This window comes from Etheostoma spectabile, chromosome 17 (genome assembly GCF_008692095.1).
Source record: "Etheostoma spectabile isolate EspeVRDwgs_2016 chromosome 17, UIUC_Espe_1.0, whole genome shotgun sequence".
Lineage (NCBI taxonomy): Eukaryota > Metazoa > Chordata > Actinopteri > Perciformes > Percidae > Etheostoma > Etheostoma spectabile.
Window position 1 is genome coordinate 10,612,419 of NC_045749.1, and position 21,900 is coordinate 10,634,318.

General features: G+C 39.6%; 1 protein-coding gene across 13 annotated transcripts in view; it reads right to left on the reverse strand.

Annotated features, from left to right (window-relative positions):
- LOC116705547 (protocadherin-15) overlaps positions 1-21,900 on the reverse strand; it is a 207,455-nt gene that overhangs the window by 131,234 nt on the left and 54,321 nt on the right. For all 13 annotated transcript variants that reach the window (XM_032541815.1, XM_032541813.1, XM_032541816.1 and 10 more), the window contains one exon: positions 9,868-9,986. In XM_032541815.1, coding sequence (XP_032397706.1) covers positions 9,868-9,958 — 91 coding nt within the window. In that variant the 5' untranslated portion in view covers positions 9,959-9,986. The remainder of the gene's footprint in view (positions 1-9,867; positions 9,987-21,900) is intronic.

Here is a 21,900-nt window from a genome sequence, read left to right on the forward strand (position 1 = left end):
CTCTCTCCCAGTCCTCAGCTGATACATAATGGGCTTCAATAGATATTAGGTAACATTTATTTTAACAACCTGGTGTCTTTTTCCAAATGAAAGTATTGAGTAGGGGTGGGATGGTGTCTGAGATTTAAAAAAGAGGGGAATAATAAAAAATGCAACAACCAGATTTCAATAACTAATAGGTAAATAGGGCCTTACCCAAATGCAATCAAGATCTTCAAATTTTGGCCTCGGGGTAATTACCGTTAACCAAAAGAGATCTTCTCACTAATCAACCTAACAATGTTGATTTGAAGCTGTAAAACTGCAATTACAAAATTATTATTGATTGTCTCTCAGAGGAATCAGGTGGAAAAATGGATGCAAGCAAGCCTCAATCAATTTGTAAAACGCTTGTGATTGAACAAATCAACATGTTGCCTTGCAAAACCATGACATAAAATTGATAAAAGCTGAGCAGAAGTTTTCAGACAATGTTAACAAAAAAAAGCTTGTTTAAGATTTTAGCTTTTAACAGACAGCGACTCTTCAACACCTTGGGACTTCAAAATATACTTAGTTTAACCTCATAAAATAATAAAATAATATACTGTATATTTCAAAGAAATAGTGATAAGAGTATAGAAATAGAGTCAAATTGTGAAACTGTTGAGATTCATTTTGGGGCAGTGGTGGGGATAATGTCATAATTGACTAGAAGGTGTTTTAGGAAATGCAAAGGGTGCCTATGTACTCCACTGGATAAAATTAAAGCTTTCATATGCACCACCAACTTACTATAGTTTTTATTCTATACATAGTTCTTTAATCAAACTTTTTAAATGAGACGGTCTGAGATGCAGACAACATCCCAAGAAATTCAAGTTGTTACAGCTTATGGACCTCAATATTACTAACGCAACAAGGCAGTGCTTACTGACATTTAGTTTCAAAGGGATTTTTTACCTGACACTCTGTTCAATAGCCTGTGCTTTCCTGTGGCTTCATCTGCAAAAGCACATTTTTAGCAACCAATAAATCAAACTGCTGCTCCCTGGGAGTGGAGATCTAAAAAAACAGACTTTAAAGGACAACTAACCAAACAGGCAGTATGGTAAAAGAGCTTGCACTGTCACAATTAATCTGGCACCTTTACAACCATCCTACAAAAGGATCAGAGGCATCTTATTTAAATAACTAGGAAGAGCATATCATTTTACATTTACAAACTGCAGCAAAACACGGTGGCCCTTTTGAGATGTGGGCAGCCACTCATTGAAAATTATAAAAGAAGCAGAGGGAGTGAAAAAAGGAAGAGGCAGAGAAAGAATCTTGAGAAAGGGCAAAAGCACCGAAGAGGAAACTCAGAGCTAATTTGTCATCCTTTAGATGGATGGCAAACGGCCAACTCAACACGAGGTTCCTCTCATCATAAAAACATCTCATACTATATGTCCATATGCAACCATAAATGAGTCTGCCCTTTCATATAAATATCAGGACCTATGTGATGATAAGAAAATGTCAAACAGAGCCTATGAAAAGCTCCTCCAGCAAGGACAAGAAAATCTGGATGATATATTTTTTAGCCAACACAAATGTTCCATCTGAGGTAGGTATGACAACCTCTGGTTTGACAAGCATCTACTTAAAAAAACTTCAAGGTTGGAGGTTAGAGGTATCACTAATCCCTGTGGTGGCAGGAAGCCCAGGAAAGGGATCATTGGAGACGGAGCAAACAGGGAGACTGTTTTAATTTCCCAGTTGGATTGATGTTTATTTTGCATGGATCCATGTGGGGCTGAGGGGCATTCTGGGTTAAGTCCAGTAGGGCCTGGCAAAGGACAACAAGACAGACAAAGGGCAGTTGTCCAGTAACACTCATTGCCAGGTAATGGCTGCTCATGGGCTGACAGCGGGTCAAAACCGATGAGCACTCAGTGTTAAACAATTGGGGCCAATGGTCCACAGGGATTGGCTGTCAAAGCTATGCATTAAAGTTCACATCAGTAACAGCCCCTTCCTGTTCCCAGCATACACCACTGGTCATTTCTTTGTCCCATCTCAAAACCTAAACATTTTAATACAAGGGTTGTTTGTATAGCTCAAATTGTAGATTTTTGTTTTGCTTATAACTTCATGATGTTTCCAAAATACATGTTTATTAGATATGGGTATCCATTATATAAACACTTTCTTACAAAACCATACAACAAAAAATATAAGCCTCACAAAGTTATATTTGATTTCATTATAATGTAGAGGTGTTTCTCTTATTGTCGCCATTGCGCTTATTGCGTATCACATTTACCTTATTTAGCATGTATAGTATTTGAGATATTGACATTAATAGACCATCATTAAAAAAAATCATTTTTATTAAGAAAAAAAAAGATAGTTTTTTTAAATATAACAGATATCAAAACTTAAACTAAATGCAACATTCTCACAAGATGTTGGAATTGGAAGCATATTTCTAGCTATCAAAATTTATATTGCAGTAATCACACTAATTGCATATACAATGGCACCCAAGCACAGTAAAGAAGTAAACAAATATGACACACCACTAATTAAATTAGTCTTTTTAGAGTCACTGCTGACATTTTAGTTGCATACCGCTATGTGTACCTGATACCTTATTAGACATATGCGTCAGCACTTTTTCATCATTATGTTCACTGTAACGGTGTATGGGGTCACAATTATTTGCAAAACACTATGATTGTGAATGCTGACTGGCTGAATACCCAGGTTATTTGTATTGTGAAACCTTTATTGTGGAAAAAAAAATAACATTTCTACTTACACACTTAAAGAGGAAAATGCATTTCCAAAATGTGCAAAGCAACAACAAGCCAAGTGCTGAATCTAACAATAACTTGTTTTCCTAATGGTAAAAAGATTTGTTGCAGCTTTGGTCTCATGCCAATGAAAATCCCAAGACAACAGCCCTGATGCACTTACAAACCAATAAAGACCACAGCAGCTAATATTCCAAGAATTCAAACACAAATCAACGCAAAACAATACCTGTGGATCTGTGAGTCACTCCCTTACTTGAGAGGTAAAAACAGCTTAATCGAAAACAGTGCTGTGTCCTTCTTGCAGTGGGTCTATGTTTGGCACAATAAATGCAATCACTGCCTGTCTCTCTCCATCACTTTCTCTCCAAATATCTCCCTTTCTCCTAACAAATCAGATGTCTGGGTCTCTCATTGGGGCTTCTTGCTGTAATTTGTGTGTATGTACTTTTTTTAAGGGTCACAAGTTGGGTAGAATCTGTCGGTATGTAATGGAAACAAAAATGGGAGACAGGCAGTGAAGAAAGAAAAAGTTTGTGTAACATCATTGTAACAGTGATGAAGAATGTCAGAGATAGAGGTTGAAAATGAATTCCTGCAGCATCATGTTACTCATTAGTGGCCGTTAATGGAAGAGGAAAGGTGACTACTTAACTGATGTATAATCCCTCTGCAAAAGCTCCCCCTCCAAAAACATTTCAGATTGTCCCCTTATCTGTGTGTCTCTGTGAGGTTAACCACACAGGCAGGAGGGCAAAGACTGCAATCACACTCCCAGTGATCATTTCAGCCCACACATATTCACTTACTGAGCCCCAGACTGGGCCTATCAGTACAGACCCCAGGCAGTACGGGGAACAGTCTTACTGGTCCCCGTGCTGCCTCACCCCCCACATCTTCTTGTGCTACCTGGGCCTGATTACAGCTTACTGGCAGGCAGATTAAAACCCCGTCACTCCCCCACTCCACAGGCGTCTGCTGCAGCCAGACACAGTTTGCACATCTGGCCCCTAATCAGACAATCCCAAAAATAGACAAACAATTGTGGGTCAGAATGGATGTGCAGATGGGAAGAGAGCATGCGACGCAAATAGTGGGAGAGAGGATGGTAGGCTGATGTCACATGGTGGAAGTGTCCATCGGCATAATTAATCCTCACTTCATCACACAAACACTCAATACGAGGGAGCATGTTTTTGTGTGCGTGTGCTTACATGCATTTGTCCTACATCTGGATTTAGCGATGGCGGGATGGATAGTGTGCAACTGTCTGCTCTGTTTTGGATTAAAGTCTGTTCTGTTATTACTATATGTTGAAGTGCTGGGGAGTGCTAGTCTCCAGTTGTGCAACAATCAAAGGACACCCATGACGTAAACTACAGGGTTTACATGCACCCGTGAGAAATTAATCTCTGTTTAGAGACTACAGTACAGAGGAGTCACAGTCCGATTATGCAAGGTAAAGAAGAGAACATGAAAGCATGGCACATGGAAGGGAGGATTATTAATGAAAAATGAAAGCTGCAATTGTGTTAAGAAAAGGAATTAAGCAAAGGAATACTGAGCAGTGTTTCCTCAAAATTTCTGTTGCCACGGTATCAGAAATAGGGCCGAAGCACAATGTAGTGGAGTTTGCCTCAATTTATCCTGCCGATATAACGCACCCCCCGTTGGCTGCCGCTCACACTGCAGTTTAATAACAAGTAGAACCATTCAGAGGTTATTGGGCCCGTCCAGTTTAACTCTACATACAGTTGTGTTGATGTAGTTTGTTGTCAAAACTTTTGCTTTCTTCCAAGTTGACTATTAAACGAACAGCTCCATCAAAAACGTCGGTGGGTCCGTTCTAATTGGACAACGTTCAACATGTCAGTTCTGTCAGCTCATCGTCCTGATCTATTCAGACAGACGTGCCACCGCTGCTAAAAAAAATCCTAAAGGAAACACTGCTGAGGGAACGTGGGAGGAGAGAAACAGACAAACAGAAAGAGGACGGCCCTTTAAATTTCCTAATGGATTCCCCCTTTCTGTTGACATTGTCTTAAAATATGCAGCCATTTGTAGCTAAATTGTTTTTTTTCTTATGGTATTCTTGATGTTGAATGAGCTATTAGTGAGTAATTTGACACAGTTGTATTTCTAAACCAACTTTCGTCTTTAATAAAGGATATATTTTAAGTGATCCCTGCATGAATACATTCCTCTGACGAGGGACAATAACATTAACCAAGTTGACGTTTTTTCAATCAAATCCACTAATTGATTAGTTGAAGAAAACCTAATGTTTGTCAAGGTCAGCCCTATTCTCTCACAATCTGTTCACATTGACATTAATTTGAAGCCTGAGATTTCGCCATGCTAATTAAATAAGGACTTGAGAGACACTGTGATGTCAATGGGAAATTGCTGCATGCCTCACTCCACAGCTCAATGTCATCAAAAACAAAACTCTGGTTGCTCTTTTTATTTTGATAGACAGACAAACAAGTTGACAGAGACGAAAGCCAAGGGCGCCTTGAGGAGGGCAGAGCACGGAGATTTATGAGTGAGAAGATGAGGGATTGGGTGTTGAGAGAGGTAGAAATCCCTGCTCAAACCAAGTTCATCCCAGGGTGACACTGATGGGTGAAGGGAAACCACGTCCACATTCACGCTCACCAAACACTCTGATAAACCCTGTGTCATCCCTTGCTCCCATCAGAAAAACTATGACACTGTGGGTCATTCGCTGGCAGGCTCTCATCCAATCAGAGCTCATTTGCATGCAGGGTAACTACCATTAATTTCTAGCTGCCCCCTTTTTTAATTTTTCCGCCTGCAACCAGTCAAATTACAGGCTGCAGACATGTTTACAATCAGCAGAATAAAACTCACCTTTAATGATGCAGTCACAGGACAATATCAGTACAGTTTTTGATCATATTGGTACAGAAACCATTTGATGGTATGTATCAATGATATCCCTGGAGCAGAAAGTGAATTTGGCGTTATTTGAAAAGCAATGTGCTGTATCAAGTAACAGGCATGTCAATTATATTCATATATAGCCCAATATTACAAATCACAACAACAGTTGCTTTTATCATTTAGACATGCATGTTTAGCTAAAAGGAAACAAGAAATCTTTGTTGACACGTTGTAACAGAGTTTATTATTTTTTTTCCGATTTGAAAGACAGCCTTAAGTTGAAAAGCCAAACTAATTTACCAACCCTGATTACTAGAATTTACATTTACATATATATAACTAATAAACACATTTTTTAAGTAATGTAATTCTGCTCAGATTAATTGATAAATGCAATGAGTAAATTAACATATACTTTCCAACATTGCAAAATGTTAACACTAAATGCAGCAGCTTCACTTTCACTCAAAAAAGCTGATCTGAGTCACGAGACAGGTTACTTTGAACCAAAGAGTTCTTTTTTCTAAACCTAACCACACACGGGACTCAAGATGGAAATTCCCACCGTTCCTGGTGTCACAATCCTGCACTTTGAACTACATTGACCTCTTCCCTATGACTAGTGTGTGTTACATACGGTAAATGTAGATGGTCCTACCGAAATAAAACACTGCCATAAAACAGAATCCAGGCAGTTATATTTCCCCATGTCTTGCATTGCCAGTTCCTCCGCAGCGCTGTGGAGGAGGGACTGGCGAGTCCAAACAGCAGTCCGGGATGGGAGAAAAATGTGCTCTGGTTTATTGGCATTTCTTTACACCAATTACAATTCTCATGGGCAGTGCTAAGTGCTAGACGGAGCCACCGTGCCGCAGCAAAATAGCCTCAGGAAGGAACTTGTTTTGGTGGAACGTGTAAATTCAAAAGTTGTTTTAGTGCAACAGAAAACTCAGATTGGACAGATAATCTAGCGAGCTGTCTGGATTTACCATGCATAGATCTGAGGAGCAGTTAAGCATAGTCCTCATAAATCCACCGGAGTTTAAAATTCCAACACAAAGAAAGCAGAGTGTAACAGACATCTGGCCGAAAATAGGGACATCCAGGGCAATTTCCGGCAGCTACTGAGCAATACTGGAAGTGGAACACCATGGATATAGACTATATTTCCCCTTAAAACACAATTAGCAAAGCAAATGAATTGTATGTAAATATATTTTTTATAAGACAGATATGAATTAAAAGACTAAGGAAGAAGTAAGAAGTAAGAAGGTCAATTGTTTCTTTACCTGCATAACAGAATCTGGTGTTAAAGGAACATTCCATTGTTTGTTGAAATAGGGCTTATCACTCTCTCCAAGCTGTAGATAGGTGGGCCAACGCAGTTTTTGTCTCAGTGCATGCATTGTTTTAGTCCAGTGCAACACCACCACTAGTTAGCGTTGAGTAGTGAATGGAATCCTATGTTGCCGGTTAGCATATTGTGAGCAAAAGGGAGCCAACAACATATTTACTTCTGCTGCATGCTTTGGAAATATAATGAGAAGAGGAGGAGGTCGTGATCACTCAACAGCCAGTCCTCAACTTTTTTCTCCGTGTGATACAGTCAACTGGGAAAAACAAGGGATGGATCCAATAAACAGCTATCCACAGAGTAAGTGATTACTGTAAATATGACGCTTAGTTATTTTACAGGACCTATCAACCCAAATTAGACCTGTACTCACACAGAGTTGCTGCGTGATATCTCGGCACCATGTAGCAGTTCTTCGGCTGCCCACCCAATATAGTCCCAAATCAATATCTGCCTAGGAAATCCTCTAGTCTTAATCTGCATTGCTATTTGTACTTGTGACTACGCAGGCCACAAGAAGTAGTTTTTTGTTGGCTCACTTTTACTCACAACATGCTAACCGGCAAAATAGGATTCCATTCACTACGCTAAGCTAACTACCGGTGGGGCTGTCGGTGTTGCACCGGACTAATACAATGCATACACTAAGACAAAAAATGTCTTGGCCCACCTATCTACAACTAAGGGAGACCGTGATAAGCCCTCTTTCTACAAATGGTGGCGTATTCCTTTAATACAATGTTCTGTGTTTTTTTAGAATCTAATATTAAAACGTAGCCAGAAGTCACAAATTAAACGTATTGTAATAATTTGTCAAGTAGCATCATCTAAAGCTTTGATAAATAAAATGAATAAAACCTGTGTATTCTAACGCCCTCACAAGTTGTCAAAAAAATTACCCACAAACCCATATTCCACAGGGCTGTTCTTGAGTTCCACAGCTGTTATGTTTTGGGTCAATGGCTTCCTCACTCCACACTACAATACTTATTTATTAATGCGGTCAGAGCCTGGGAGGGAGAATTCATCCGAAAAGGAAACCACAAGGCACTCGTTCACCTTCAAAGGATCAGTCATTCATGAAGCAAGTCATTTCTCGACTAAAATTATATCAAATAAACTCATGAAGCAAACCACTAAAAATAAAATCTTAATGCAAATGACAGTAAGCAGAGATTATACTCTTATCTAAAATGCTTTTACATTAATGAGCTTGTCAAGGATTGGTAGGATGGAGGAAAGGGATGAAAAGAAAGAAGAAAATGGGGCTGGCATCTTAAAATTGACCTGAATTATGTGCAATATTGCCACACAGAGGGGAATTAAAGCATACCTCTGTGTATGTGCAGCTTCCCCTCAGTACCATCTTTAAAGACCTGCCAATCTTATTCAGCTGGAATTCACTTGAAACTGGCATCTGCTACAAAGTCAGTGACTTGAGACTAGATGCTAATATTCTCTCAGTAATGTGGGAACTTAAACTAGAAAGTACAAGATGAATGCTTTTAGCATGACCAGTGAACTGTGTAGGAAGAAAGAGGGATTTACACCATCTCTTTAAATAATGTCTTTCAAAAAACAAATGTCTGTTTGAGAGGGAGCATAGTAAATGTAAATGTGCTGTATTTATATAGCGCTTTTCCAGTCTTAGCAACTGCTCAAAGCGCTTTTACATCTACATTCACCATTCACACACTTTCATACACTGTGGCCGGGGCTGCCGTACAAGGTGCCACCTGCTCATCAGATAAACATTCACACACATTCACACTCCGATGCGCAGCACCGGGGGCAACTCGGAGCCACAGCCGTATTGTTACTGTATTCATAGTAAGAATACTGTGAATACTTATACTTATTTGTACTGAAGCATTATGCAAAACGTTGAAAGCCTCCCTGAGAGCTATGTCTCTGCAGTCCTCCTCCACTCCTCCAATGAAATCAAACTTTTTACCTTCACTCTCATGAAAGTTCTACAACTATACAAAATCTATGTTTTCTATAGCTGAATACACATATTTCACATATGATCACCCTTACCATCCATAATCACACAATTGGATTATTTATTTATGAAGACAATGCATATTAAACAACATTTCTGTAAATGTGCAAGTATTAGCCATCCGTCTGATTTTTAAGTTACCTAGCATGCATGTCTTCATGATGGGAGGAAACCGGAGCACCTGGAGAAAACCCACGCATGCTGAACATGCAAACGCCACACAGAAAAGCCATGCCTAGACCGGGGATCAAACTCTGCAGTGCCGATTTGCTGTGTAGAGCTAACCACTGAGCCACCATGCCGCCAACATTTTATGCAATGTTGTAACAAATCGATACAGGCAAGTAGTTGGCAGGAGTACAACATATGAACTAATATATGTTAGTAGTAAATATTCATGTATGACTTTTCAGACAGCATTGACACCTTACAATCTTTAACATGTGGACACTCTCAATAGACCCACAATATAAAATATTCCCTGGAAATGATTACAAAATGTAAAACCCTATTTTGCAAGTAAAGACCTATAGCGCTACAAAGTCATTTTCAAATATTTCAAAATGAGTTTTACTTCTGATCCAGAAGATACAAGAGTTTGAAACATTGTTCAAGTGGTCCACACCTCAGCTTTGCACATAATCTATCAGTAACAACAATGTTCTGCTGTTCTACAAAGACTTTTCCACCATACTGGTCCTCTGACAGTCAAAATAAATTGTACCTTTTCCACATTACAACCTTCCTCTTGGCAGTGCAGCTACATTTAACTGAAAAAGGGGAGGCCTAAGGGTGTTGGCCTCTGTGCTGGCTGCTCATACCTTCTGTGTCCTGGCCCCAGCTGTGGGATAGCAAAGAGAGGATTGCCATTCCTGTCCCCAGCCATCTGATGAGCCACCACCCCCGTCTCATCTTCTGTCAAGCCTTATTGCCTGCCCACCTGGACAAAAAAAAAAGGAAAGAGGATTTTTCATTCATGTCTCAGCAAGCCCTCCATCCCTCCGCACCGCACATCTTTACCCCCCCCCACCCCCCCCCCCCCCCACACACACACACACAATCTACCTACAGCATTATCATTAGGTCAATATTTTTAAAGAATGCATTCATCTCACAATCCCATTTTTGCTTACAGTAAATAAGAGCATGATCACTGTGCACTTAGTTGAAAATTGAGCACCCTTTTACCAAATGATCTGTCTTTTTACTCTCTTCAGCTAATACACGCATCTACTAGCAAGCTTGACTGGGTCATGCATAAGGGCCACAACAAAATCACTGGGCTTAATCATAGTGGAATGTGACTAAAAACAAACATATTTTGATATAATCAGAATAATGCATTATGCTTGAGAAGCTTCTCTTAAAGTGTTGATACTTTCTTCTCAGCATTAAATACTTTTGATGACATCCATTTCAACCGCAGTTAAGCTGACCCCAGCTCCATTGTCAAACTACACCACTACAAACTTTTTAAGCACCTAAGTCTACAGTGCCATCTATTTTTCACACGCAGAAAGAAATACAAAGAAATCACAAACTACCACCTCCAAACAATCAGTCAGAGCAAAGTAAAGCACAGACCTTGTACATTATGATGGCGCATAAATCAAAAGACTTTATTAACAGCAAATACACATCTTCAAGCTCTAGTGGAAATCACAACCAAATCAATGCGTGATGATTGTATGTTGAGCCTTGTCATGCATTGTACACACAAATCTACAGCACACAGCATCCACTCTGAGCTAGAGAAAAGCAAGGTGTCAGTTGGAGGAATAGAGAGGGTTTAAGCTTCTGTCTGTCTGAGCTATTTGAAATCACACCTTTCTCACAAGGCTTATTCTCAGAGGAAGCGATAAGCAGTGAAATCAGCTTTCATAGCATATGCTTAAGGGACGGGAGGGAACTCACAAGCTACAACACTGTAATATCAAAGCATGTTTGACTAAATCAAAATATCTGGACTCAGACAATCAGCACTTCTTAATTTGACAGAGTGAATTTTCTCTCTTTTTCACTCACTTTCTCTTTCACAAACATTGTACATGTATTTACTTGTTTTCTTAGAAATCTGTGCAGAAATACACCCAAACAGATTTTAAGCCACTGAACCCAATGCATCTAAATAGACATCTTGCATCAACAGTCTGTGGACAGCAGGAGACAGCTGTGCTCCCTTCTCTAACAGTGCAACAAGAGCGATTTCACACTGGTTTCCTGTTCTCTCACTGTCTCCTCATCTCTCTGGCTCCCGGTGGTGTTCCCTTTTGTAGCAGATCTTGATATCCCACATCCGTACATCTATCTTTCTTAAAAGGGCCAAGTAAGATTGCTTTGATCCCTTTCACGAAATAACTCAAGACCTGTACAGCCAACCACCCTGAAGAGGGAAGTCACTTCTTTCCACAGCTTCCTCCAAATCTCTTGGTTGACATGGGAACGCGGTGTCTCACTTACAGGCTATAATGAACAGGGAATCTGAAGAGATTTCGGAAAGAAAAATGGCTCTACAGACCATGTCCAACGCGGTCCTCTCATAGCAGCCCATGAGTCACATCATGAACAGATATTCATATTTTTTGGCAACAATACAATACTTTCTTTAAAACTCTGTGCAACAGTTCAATTCCACTCTGATCTCCCTTAAAGAGGTCCTGTTGTGCTTTTAGGGGTTTTGAATATCTTTTGGTGTGTTATATACTTTTTGTATGTAATAGGTGTTTAAAATCTAATAGATGTTAAAAGTACAAAAAACAATTCATTTCAAATACAGCTTTTTGTCCAAAAGAAAGCACATTTACTCAACTGCCTAGTGGCTTGCCACATTCCTCTGCCAAATTTCATTCAATGACGTAAACATTTGATAATGCCCACCCAGCAGCACGCCCTCCCTTAAAGGAAGAGAATAAAGGAGGTGCAGGATGGAGGCTGGTAGTAAGCAAATAAGTGCAGTGGAGGCGGTGTGTGCTTTGGTATGAAATATATAGTTTGCAATCACATATACTACAATTGGAACATACAGAGAAGCATAACGGCATTGTTTGGATTTCCAAAGAAGACGACTAAGTGGCTAAAATGTAATTATGGCACTGTTCAATATAACCCCAAAATTGTTTGTGTTCTCTGACATTTTACCAAGGATAGCTTTGTTAACTGGGCATAGGTCAAGGACGGGTTTTGCAAGCATGTATTACTGAAAGACAGGTCAGTTCCCACATTGTTTGGCCAACCAGGAGCTTCCTCCGGATCACAACCTGTAAGTATGCTTTGTTTCTTGTGTATTTGTTATGTTTAAAACAAAGAACTTAGATACTGTAATGTTACTGTCGAGTGTTGATGGTTGAGGCTAAGGTGCTTTCATTCAGTGCTCAGCTGTAACCTTGGGCCTCGGATAAGTTGCTAAAGTTAGCTTCTACTTTTGTGTTTACAATGGGTTGCTTATCAGCTTTTGGGACGGTTTTATTTAAGATTCTTTAACATTAGAAATGGCAATACTTTTGTTTGCAACATCATAGGTGAAGGTGGATTCATTCATGTGCTTGGTATGGACTCCAGTCATAGTAAGGGGCGTGGCATTCCCAACACACCCTCGAAAAGCTTCACCAATCACAGACCAGTCAGAGCAGACTGGGCTTTTTCGGAAGGGGGGGGGCAAAGAGCGTGTTCGAAACTGAGACGCTGCAACAATGGGCAGTATGAAAAAGGAGTGGTTTTCTTGATCAAAGCATGTAAACGGATTCTAGTAGACCCCATCCCAAGAGAACAAATAGGATGCTGAAAAATAGTATAATAGGGGCTCTTTAACACATATCATGTTACCACAATCTGACCACAAATCCCTCCAAGTGGTTATGCCGAACAAAAATGCTTGCATAATGCCTATAGGTTTATACAGTATATCTTCCATCATATGTCTTTGATGAAGGGGTGAAAGTGACTAAACTTATGATGCAAGGGGCGGACAAGAAGGAGCAGACAGTGTTAAAGGTAGCGTGGGGAGAGGTGATTGAAGCAATTCCAGTTATGGATCAAACAGACAGTCAAGATGCAGTTCTTTATCCCCTAAGTGCAGGGGTTTTGCGCTCCCTGGAAGAAGAAAAAAATGGCTTGTCTCTCTATTCTTCTGTCTGTGTTCCTTCGATCGCCTCTCATCCGGCATTGAGTTCTTTTTACACCACCACCTTCCTGTTCATACGCTTTGATGTAGACAGATTGTCAGAGATGTCTCGTTAACAGAAATTGCAGAATTTTATTAACTGTTAAAGGTGAAAAGTGACAAAAAGGTTAGAAATTGCTAATTTGTAGTTTTCATTTACTGATTACAGAAGCACTTCTCAAAATGATATCAATATAGCATACCATCCAGAAGTGAATATGTTTTATAGACAGTCAGATTGTTATAATTCAGTGTTTGTAGCAGTTAGGACATAAGTTACAATTCATAAGATGGTGACTAAGTAGAAAAAAAAAAAGAGCTGTTAGTTCAAGTGTTGTTTAGGTGCTCCACCATGTGTCATCGTACTGGAGGATGCCATCTAAACAGCATCTCATGCCTAGTCTTTTACTGGCTTTGAGTCACAATGCTGAATGAAAAGATTAAGAACTACTACTACTACTACTAATAATAATAATTTATACTTTTTAATCCCACAAGAGAAATTACAATGCTTTTAAAACTTTGAATTTTCCTTTTTGTTAATTTCTAATTTAATGTTGTTTTTCTATTCACAGAGCTGTTAGTTGATTTAAATCCATATCGACAAAATAATTAAGTCACTTTGCACTGAAAGAGAAAAAAAAACAGAACTTGCATCCAGTGTGGAGACATTTTCTGAGAGCAATACTAATGGGCAAAAAAGTCCACAGCTTGGACAGCTAATAAGCAGCAAAATGTTCCTTTCATGTGTAGACTGTATGAAACCTAGTAGTGCTGCTTTGTCCCCACAAATTATTTTGTCTGTTTTATGTCAAAATAAGTCCATTCAGCTCTACAGAATGCAGAACAAAGATGGGAACCACTCAAGCAGTGAAGTAATGACACCTCACTGTTGTTTTGCGGCTGTTAAGTGGAGGTGTGGATGCTGCTTCTCTTTGTTAGCTGACAGTGGAGGATCTTTGAGTTGGACACAACATTGTCTCTTCAATATGTAACAGCACATTTAACCACTGTAGCAGAAAAAAATGGACAAGAGGCAGAAAAGCCATACAACATAATCTGACTAATTCACCACTCCAACTATCCCTTTTCTTGACTGTTACATATTTAACTACAGTCTAAATAGTTAGAGTTGGTCTATGGTTGTAATCATTACCACTGTATTTATAAGGATATTTATTAAAACATAAACATCATGATTGGCCTGTATTGCATGTCACCCCCCCCTCTTCCTCTTTTTTCATGACGGCCTCTATAATTTCCAATATAATGTTCAATTTATAAATTGAACATCTTTGGGTTTAAGACTGTTGTTCAGACTAAACAAGACATTTAAACACGTCACCTTGGACTCAGTACAACTCAGGAAAAGTGTGTTGAGCATTTGTCGCTATTTTCTGACATTTTCAACACAAATAGACATTTTAATCAATAATGAAGATAACTATCATTTGCAGCCCTAAAAAACAATAGTGTGACATGTGGCAGTGTGTTGCCTCTGCTTCAAACTTGACAGTGCTTTTTACTTTGTTATTCGTCCACCAGGGCAGGTGTGTAAAGCCAATGTGCACATGATGCAGATATTTCAGGTGCACCTATTTAACGATTGCAGTCTAATAAAGTAGTCCTGCAATAAATCATGACTCCATGTAGGTGTTTTTATTATTTAGACTATCGTCATTGATGTCAATGGGGTGAAGATAATAATAAAAACACCTGTCTATCCGTACACCCATCAAATGGATTTAAAAATCACGTAAAGAAAATATTACAGACACAAGCGTAAATGCAATTATTTCTGCAGGTACAAAGTTTTTATTAGCTTTGTTTTCCAAATTCATATTCTATTCTTTAACAACAGCAATTCTCACATTGCTCTACCAAATATGTATTAAATTAAGCTTCATAGCTACGGTACAAAAAGCTTATCCAGGTTATGAAAATCCATTGGAGACACTGAATTCCTTAGAATCCCCAACTGAGCTCAACATTCATCAACAAACTGCCTCATATGGTAACACCCATATCTCAAAAGTTGAGACATCCTCATCAATCTCATATCATCATCCTCCCCCAGGTAATGCAGGTAATGAAAATTACTGACTCATCAGTTTAACAAAAGCACCAGATTGCATCTTTGGTGACTCCTCCCCATCCCCATTTACTGTAGAGTTCCATACCATCCCATTGATCAATTGACCAATTGGGAGATGCCAGCAGCACATGGGCTCATACATTAGTTATCAGTGGATTTACCCATAATGCCAGAGTGTTCAAACAAACTGCAACACAAGGAGTATTTGTTTAATAACCATGTTTTACAACCTTATTACATACCAATTACAATCATAGCGCCAGCCTGTCCTGTAATATTCATATTTAAAATACCCAAAGTCAACAAAACACAAGTTAAAACAAATAATGCATTGTGCTCCATATAGCCAATACAAATCAATTAAAAAGTCCTTTCATAGACTGATACAAAAGAAGCAGACACAAAAACATTGGATTGGAACAATAAAATAATGATAAATGGGAAAGGGGCTGGAACAGAGGCTCAGCACTCTTTCCACACAGTATAAGACAAAGTGTCTTTTACGTATTCTACTATTTGCCAAAGTCCTGCAGCTCGGGTAAAGTGGAAATCATACTTCCGATTGTATGTGCGAGTAATGTTCTGACCTTTGCAGAATGTGGTCTGGCTCCAGCTTGGCACTTCTAAAATGACAAATTGATGAATGTCAGCTTACTAAGTAACATTTTATGTTAAAATATGTCCCATCCCCACGCTCGTCAACTCTCATGGCATGCTGCATATACAATCCATCAATTAGTCATGTGAATTACATATAAATGTTAATAGTAAATATTATTAATATTGTATTACAACCATATTTTCAAAACAATCTGATTGCTTTCAATTATTGTTTGCTCCAACATTTTGGAACACTCTTCCAGCAGATATTAGACTGGCATGTTCAACTGAGGTTTTTAAATCAAAGCTTAAGATTTACGTATTCACTGCTGCTTATCAGTACTAAATGTTCAATTATCTTTTATATCTTTGTATAGTGGTATTTACTTTTACTGTTTTGATTTACATTTTTAATGTACTGTTTGTATTTTAATTGTATTCTTTGATTAAAAGCGCTCTAGTAATACATGTATTAGTATTATTACTTTTATTAAAAAAGTTAAATTTATGCTAGAAAATAGTTATGCTTGCATTTGAGTTTCCCAGAGTCCAATGTCCATCCATCCATCCACCATCAAACCATCCATCTTCTTCCGCTTATCCGGTATCGGGTCGCGGGGGCAGCAGCTCCAACAGAGGACCCCAAATTTTCCTTTCCCAAGCCACATTAACCAACTCCGACTGGGGGATCCCGAGGCGTTCTCAGGCCAGGTTGGAGATATAATCTCTCCACCTAGTCCTGGGTCTTCCCAGAGGCCTCCTCCCAGCTGGACGTGCCTGGAACACCTCCCTAGGTAGGCGATTCTCCGACCAATCTCCCGCTACATTGTTCCTTCACTAGTGAACCCCAAAGTATTTAAACTCCTTCACTTGGGGTAAGGACTCATTCCCTACCTGAAGAAAGCACTCCATCGGTTTCCTGCTGAGAACCATGGCCTCAGATTTAGAGGTGCTGATCCTCATTCATGCCACTTCACACTCAGCTGCAAACCAATCTAGTGAGTGCTGAAGGTCACAACAATGTGATGCCTTCAAAGTTCAATTATTGTATTGGCCGAGAAACAGTCCAAAAACCAATATACTTAGTTCAATGATATAAAACTTAGCAAAGCAGGAAATCCTGTTAGTGGAGACAGTAGAATCCAACAATGTTAGGCATGTTTGCTTAAAGGTCTCATGATGTGGTGATCTTTGGATGCTTTTATATACCCTTAGTGGACCCCCAATACCATATCTGAAGTCTCTTTCCCAAAATTCAGCCTTGGTGCAAAATTACAGCCACTAGAGCCAGACCAACAATGAGCTTTCCTTAGTATGTGTCATTTCTGAGTCTGTACCTTTTGAGGGGGGGCAAGGTGGAGGTCTTGACCAACTGCCACTTTGGTAATTTGAAAGCAGAGAAAAGGGAGGTAAACTTATAAAGCCATAAGGGACAAGATTCCAGATACGCCCATCTGCGCTTTCATTTTCTCAAAGGCAGAGCAGGATACCCAGGGCCATTTCTAGCCACTGGGGGACCATAGGCGGACTAGGGGAACTTATATTAATGTTAAAATCCTCATAAAGTGAAGTTTTTCATGCAATGGTACTTTTAAAACAGTTGTAATCAATGTAAATGTAAACAAAATTTCATAGTGCGGCTTTAACCCAGTATATATGATCAATACTTAAATAGTAAATGCCTCAATTTGAATGGAGCTTTACAATTTGCCACCCATTCCTTCATTTACACACCACACACACACACCCACCCACACACAAACACACGTCAGTAAATTACCATAAATTCTCAATAGGCCATGTCACAGATATGTAATGTCTTACCTAGGCCTGTAAGTTGATCTTAACTTGGCATGAGCAAGCAAAATCAAGCAGGTAATACACCTGTCACAGTAACCTAACACCAGCTGCTCAATTCTACTCTGTAATTCAAAACTAGGGAACATAAACAAACACTATGCCTCAGCAAGGTCTTACACAGTCACACATGTGCATGCATGTGCACCAAATTCCACAAAAATCAATGCCCTAAGACAAAAGGTTTTTATTTTAATCAATTTTCATCTTTAATTCAATTAAGATGGTATTGTATTTAAGATGGTAAAGACCAAATTTCAAGTCAATCAGAGGAAATCTCTAGGAGGAGTTTGGTAAAGTACAACATGTTGAAATGGCCAAAATCACACACATGCACACCATTCTAAATGGTGGACTTCCTGTTGGGTTTAGAGATTTGCTCCAATTAGCTTTTTTGTATATCTGGACATTCTACATATATGTACCAAGTTTTGTTAGTCCACCTTAAACACACTACCCTTAAAATACGTACATTTTTACTAGACTTGATGCATCTGCTTCTGCCTTCGCCATTGTAGGTGTTCGGGCCTTAATAAATAAAGCAAATGTAATAAATAAAGCAAATGTAATAAAAATAAAGCAAGTAATAAATAAAGCAAATGTTTAATCGGTTTGGTTATGTGTGCTAGACCAGTGCAGATCTATTAATTACCTACTGTGAGATGTAATTAGTGGAAGCAAGGGAGCCCTGGTGCTCTAATGACGGGACTGATTAGTCCTGGCTGACAGACTAGCCTGCACATGGCTCACACCCAGCTATGGCTATAGAGGTAGCATTCAAATACCAAACAGAAAGCCGGATCAACATCCAGGAGAGCTGCTGGTGCTAACGCCTTATCTCTCTCCAGTTCCTAGAGACAACAAATTTACTGATAAATGTAAGGTATTTGATCAGTGAGACAAGGAACCTTTTGAAAGGACGCTGTACAGTAACACATACTCTGCACTGCTAGGCCAGACACTCCTTTTACACAACAATTTCAGAGGCAAGCTTACGTTTACTATGAGAACTAAATGCTTAAACTGGACCTGGCATCAGTAAAGTGCACACATCATGCTTATTTTTACTAATCCAGCTGGTCACTAATGTTTGAATGAAAGGAAACTAAAGGGATGACAAATATAAAAGATCCGGTTGTCTTTGAAAGGAGCACTCACTTGCTGACGTTTAGGAACAACCTTTTAATATGCTCTTATAGTCACAGTGAAATTAAAAATGGCTTTTACACCTCATTTAGTTCAATACTCCATGCTATTCTATCTTAACACAGTGTTGTGCAAACCTATGACCCATGAATCAAGAGCCCTTGATTCAATACACCAAAGCAGAAAAGTGATCAGTATTCACATGATCAAGGCCAATAGTATTTGTAATGGGGGTTCTAGTAGTGGTTTGTAATAAACCCCATTGCATTTATATAAAATTTAATATACTTGCTTGTCTTCAATCACTAACACTGCAGGTGCTTCCATTTATATGATGATGTAACTATTATGACGAGTGATTCCTAACTGAGTGCTCATGGTATGCTGTGGTTGTGGGAAAGAGTAACTCTCAGTATTCTCAATGTGCACTTGACACAAAAATGAAAAGCTATTATGCAGTTGATGTTCATTCGGTTGCCCTAATTATGCAATGTCTTTTTTTCATCCCACCGCACAACATGCATTTTCTCATACTCCCTTTGGGGAAGTGTGCTGAGCTGACTGGTGCTGATTCAAAACACAGACATGAAAAGGTTGGAGTTTTGGGGTAGCCTGGGTATTTCGGGTGGAAACACTGACCCTAATGGGAAAATGTATAAAAACCATTATGTGCTTTTGCAGTGCTGCAAGCAGCAAATGAAAGATTTAATGTGGGCCTCAAGTGCTCTCTTGATTATTGTGATGGGCTCGGATGGTTTAAACATGATCAACCCTGTGCACCTGTTTATGCAACGTACTTTCACCGACAGAAATATGCCTGTTCTAAGTACAATAACTAAAAGGAACTGAGCAGTGTTTGTTATGATTGTTGAATGTCTGCAGGAATGTTGAGTGTGTATTTTAGATCAATAGCAATTATGACTTAATTATTAAATAATAGGTAAAGGTGTAATGTTAATGAACTGTATCCAAGAATATATCTTGTAGAATATATGTGGTTGTGTACAATGGGTTAGCCTCACAGAATCATTTGGCTCACCAAATAGCCCCAAATATGTCCACGTCTTGTGTAGACCTTTAACAGTAGCAATTCCTATAGCTACTTCACAAAGAAAGCCTCCCGCTGGTGGAAAGCTATTAATGGGAAGTAGCACAAGAAATACCGTACATAACAATGTAGGAGTGAAAATATCCTCCAGACTACAGATATTCAGTTTGAAGCTACAAAAGCTACTGAATACAGAGACTTTAACAGCAGAAAGGAACACATGTATTGAGCCAGTTTAGAGCAAGACAAAGCGGTTTGAAGGCCATGCTGCCACATAGGACCAGAAAAGGGTGGGTTACTTATTTGCTGTTGTATGGCCGCAGTGGAGATGCATTATGACTATGGGGGGGCAACAACAGGCCTCTTGAAATGCAGCTACAAGTAACAAGCAGGTATCACCTGGTAAAGACCACCAGGCCAGTTTAATTATGTGGAATATAGCTAAAGGTTTAAATTAAAGTTACAATCAGAAAGGAGCTATAAACATACATTAATGCACATTTTGATACAGGTTATTACATATATAAAGCAAAGAACGATAACATATGACAAGCAATAAGGGCCGGTTGGCTTTCATGTCACTATATCATATAGTAACGGAAGGAAGCGATGGCTGCGGGACATGGGAGCTGAGATGAGGAGCGGACAGGGGGAAGTAAAGGATAAAATGAATTAAAAGCAGAGGGGTGCACTATCATCTTCTGTTGAAGTCTTTTTTTGTTGAATAAATTTAAGCACACAGTATAAAATAAACTAAACACTGAAGTAAATTTGGATAAAACACAAAAAGCAAAAATCTATACCAGTACATACGTCACTACATTGTCAAAAAAACTATAATTGCAAACCATAATATCTCTGTGATTCACTCTCATTTCCTATTGAAAAAACCCAGAATAGAAAGCTGAAAAGTAAACCTACATGCAGTGCAGTCAGTGATTAATGTATCCAGCTACATCTAATGTCAACATAAATTTTCTCCCATTCAGAGCAAGTGGGGCACAGATCTCAGAGGGTCTAATCCCACTGCCTTAGTCAGCTCATGACCATGTTTAAATCTCTAAACCCTCGCTGAGCTCAGTCCACGTGGGTGTCACCGCCACTCTGCACTGCTTAGCATCAACAATGCCCTATCCATGTGACAAGACGCACTGCTCTGCACAATAGGAACCACTTAGCCATATGGTGTTAAACACATGCATTGGATGCCAGACAAAAGAACGTTTTTGACTTTTTCAGAATCTTTCACCTCAGTGGGTGACTTTTAAACCCTGCTAACCGGAGCATAGCTGTGATTGTCACAGGGTTTGTCTCCAGCCTTAACACACAATGGAATGACTAATCCTTTCACAGAAAAAACAAACCATCCAAATGGGAATGTTTAGAATTATAAAGCATTCGGTCATTTTTGGTGCATTTATCTAGATGAGCAATTTTGTCAAGAAAATAAAAAATAAAAAAATAATGCAATCTCGATCTACCGGGCAATTTTCGTTCCTACCCTCACCTATGGTCATGAAGGCTGGGTCATGACCGAAAGAACGTCATCCAGGGTACAAGCGGCCGAAATGGGTTTCCTCAGGAGGGTGGCTGGCGTCTCCCTTAGAGATAGGGTGAGAAGCACAGTCATCCGAGAGGAGCTCGGAGTAGAGCCGCTGCTCCTTCGCATTGAAAGGAGCCAGTTGAGGTGGTTCGGGCATCTGGTAAGGATGCCTCCTGGGCGCCTCCCTAGGGAGGTGTTCCAGGCACGTCCACCTGGGAGGAGGCCCCGGGGAAGACCTAGGACTAGGTGGAGAGATTATATCTCCAACCTGGCCTGGGAACGCCTCGGGATCCCCCAGTCGGAGCTGGTTGATGTGGCTCGGGAAAGGGAAGTTTGGGGCCCCCTACTGGAGCTGCTGCCCCCGCGACCCAACACCGGATAAGCGGTCGAAGATGGATGGATGGAT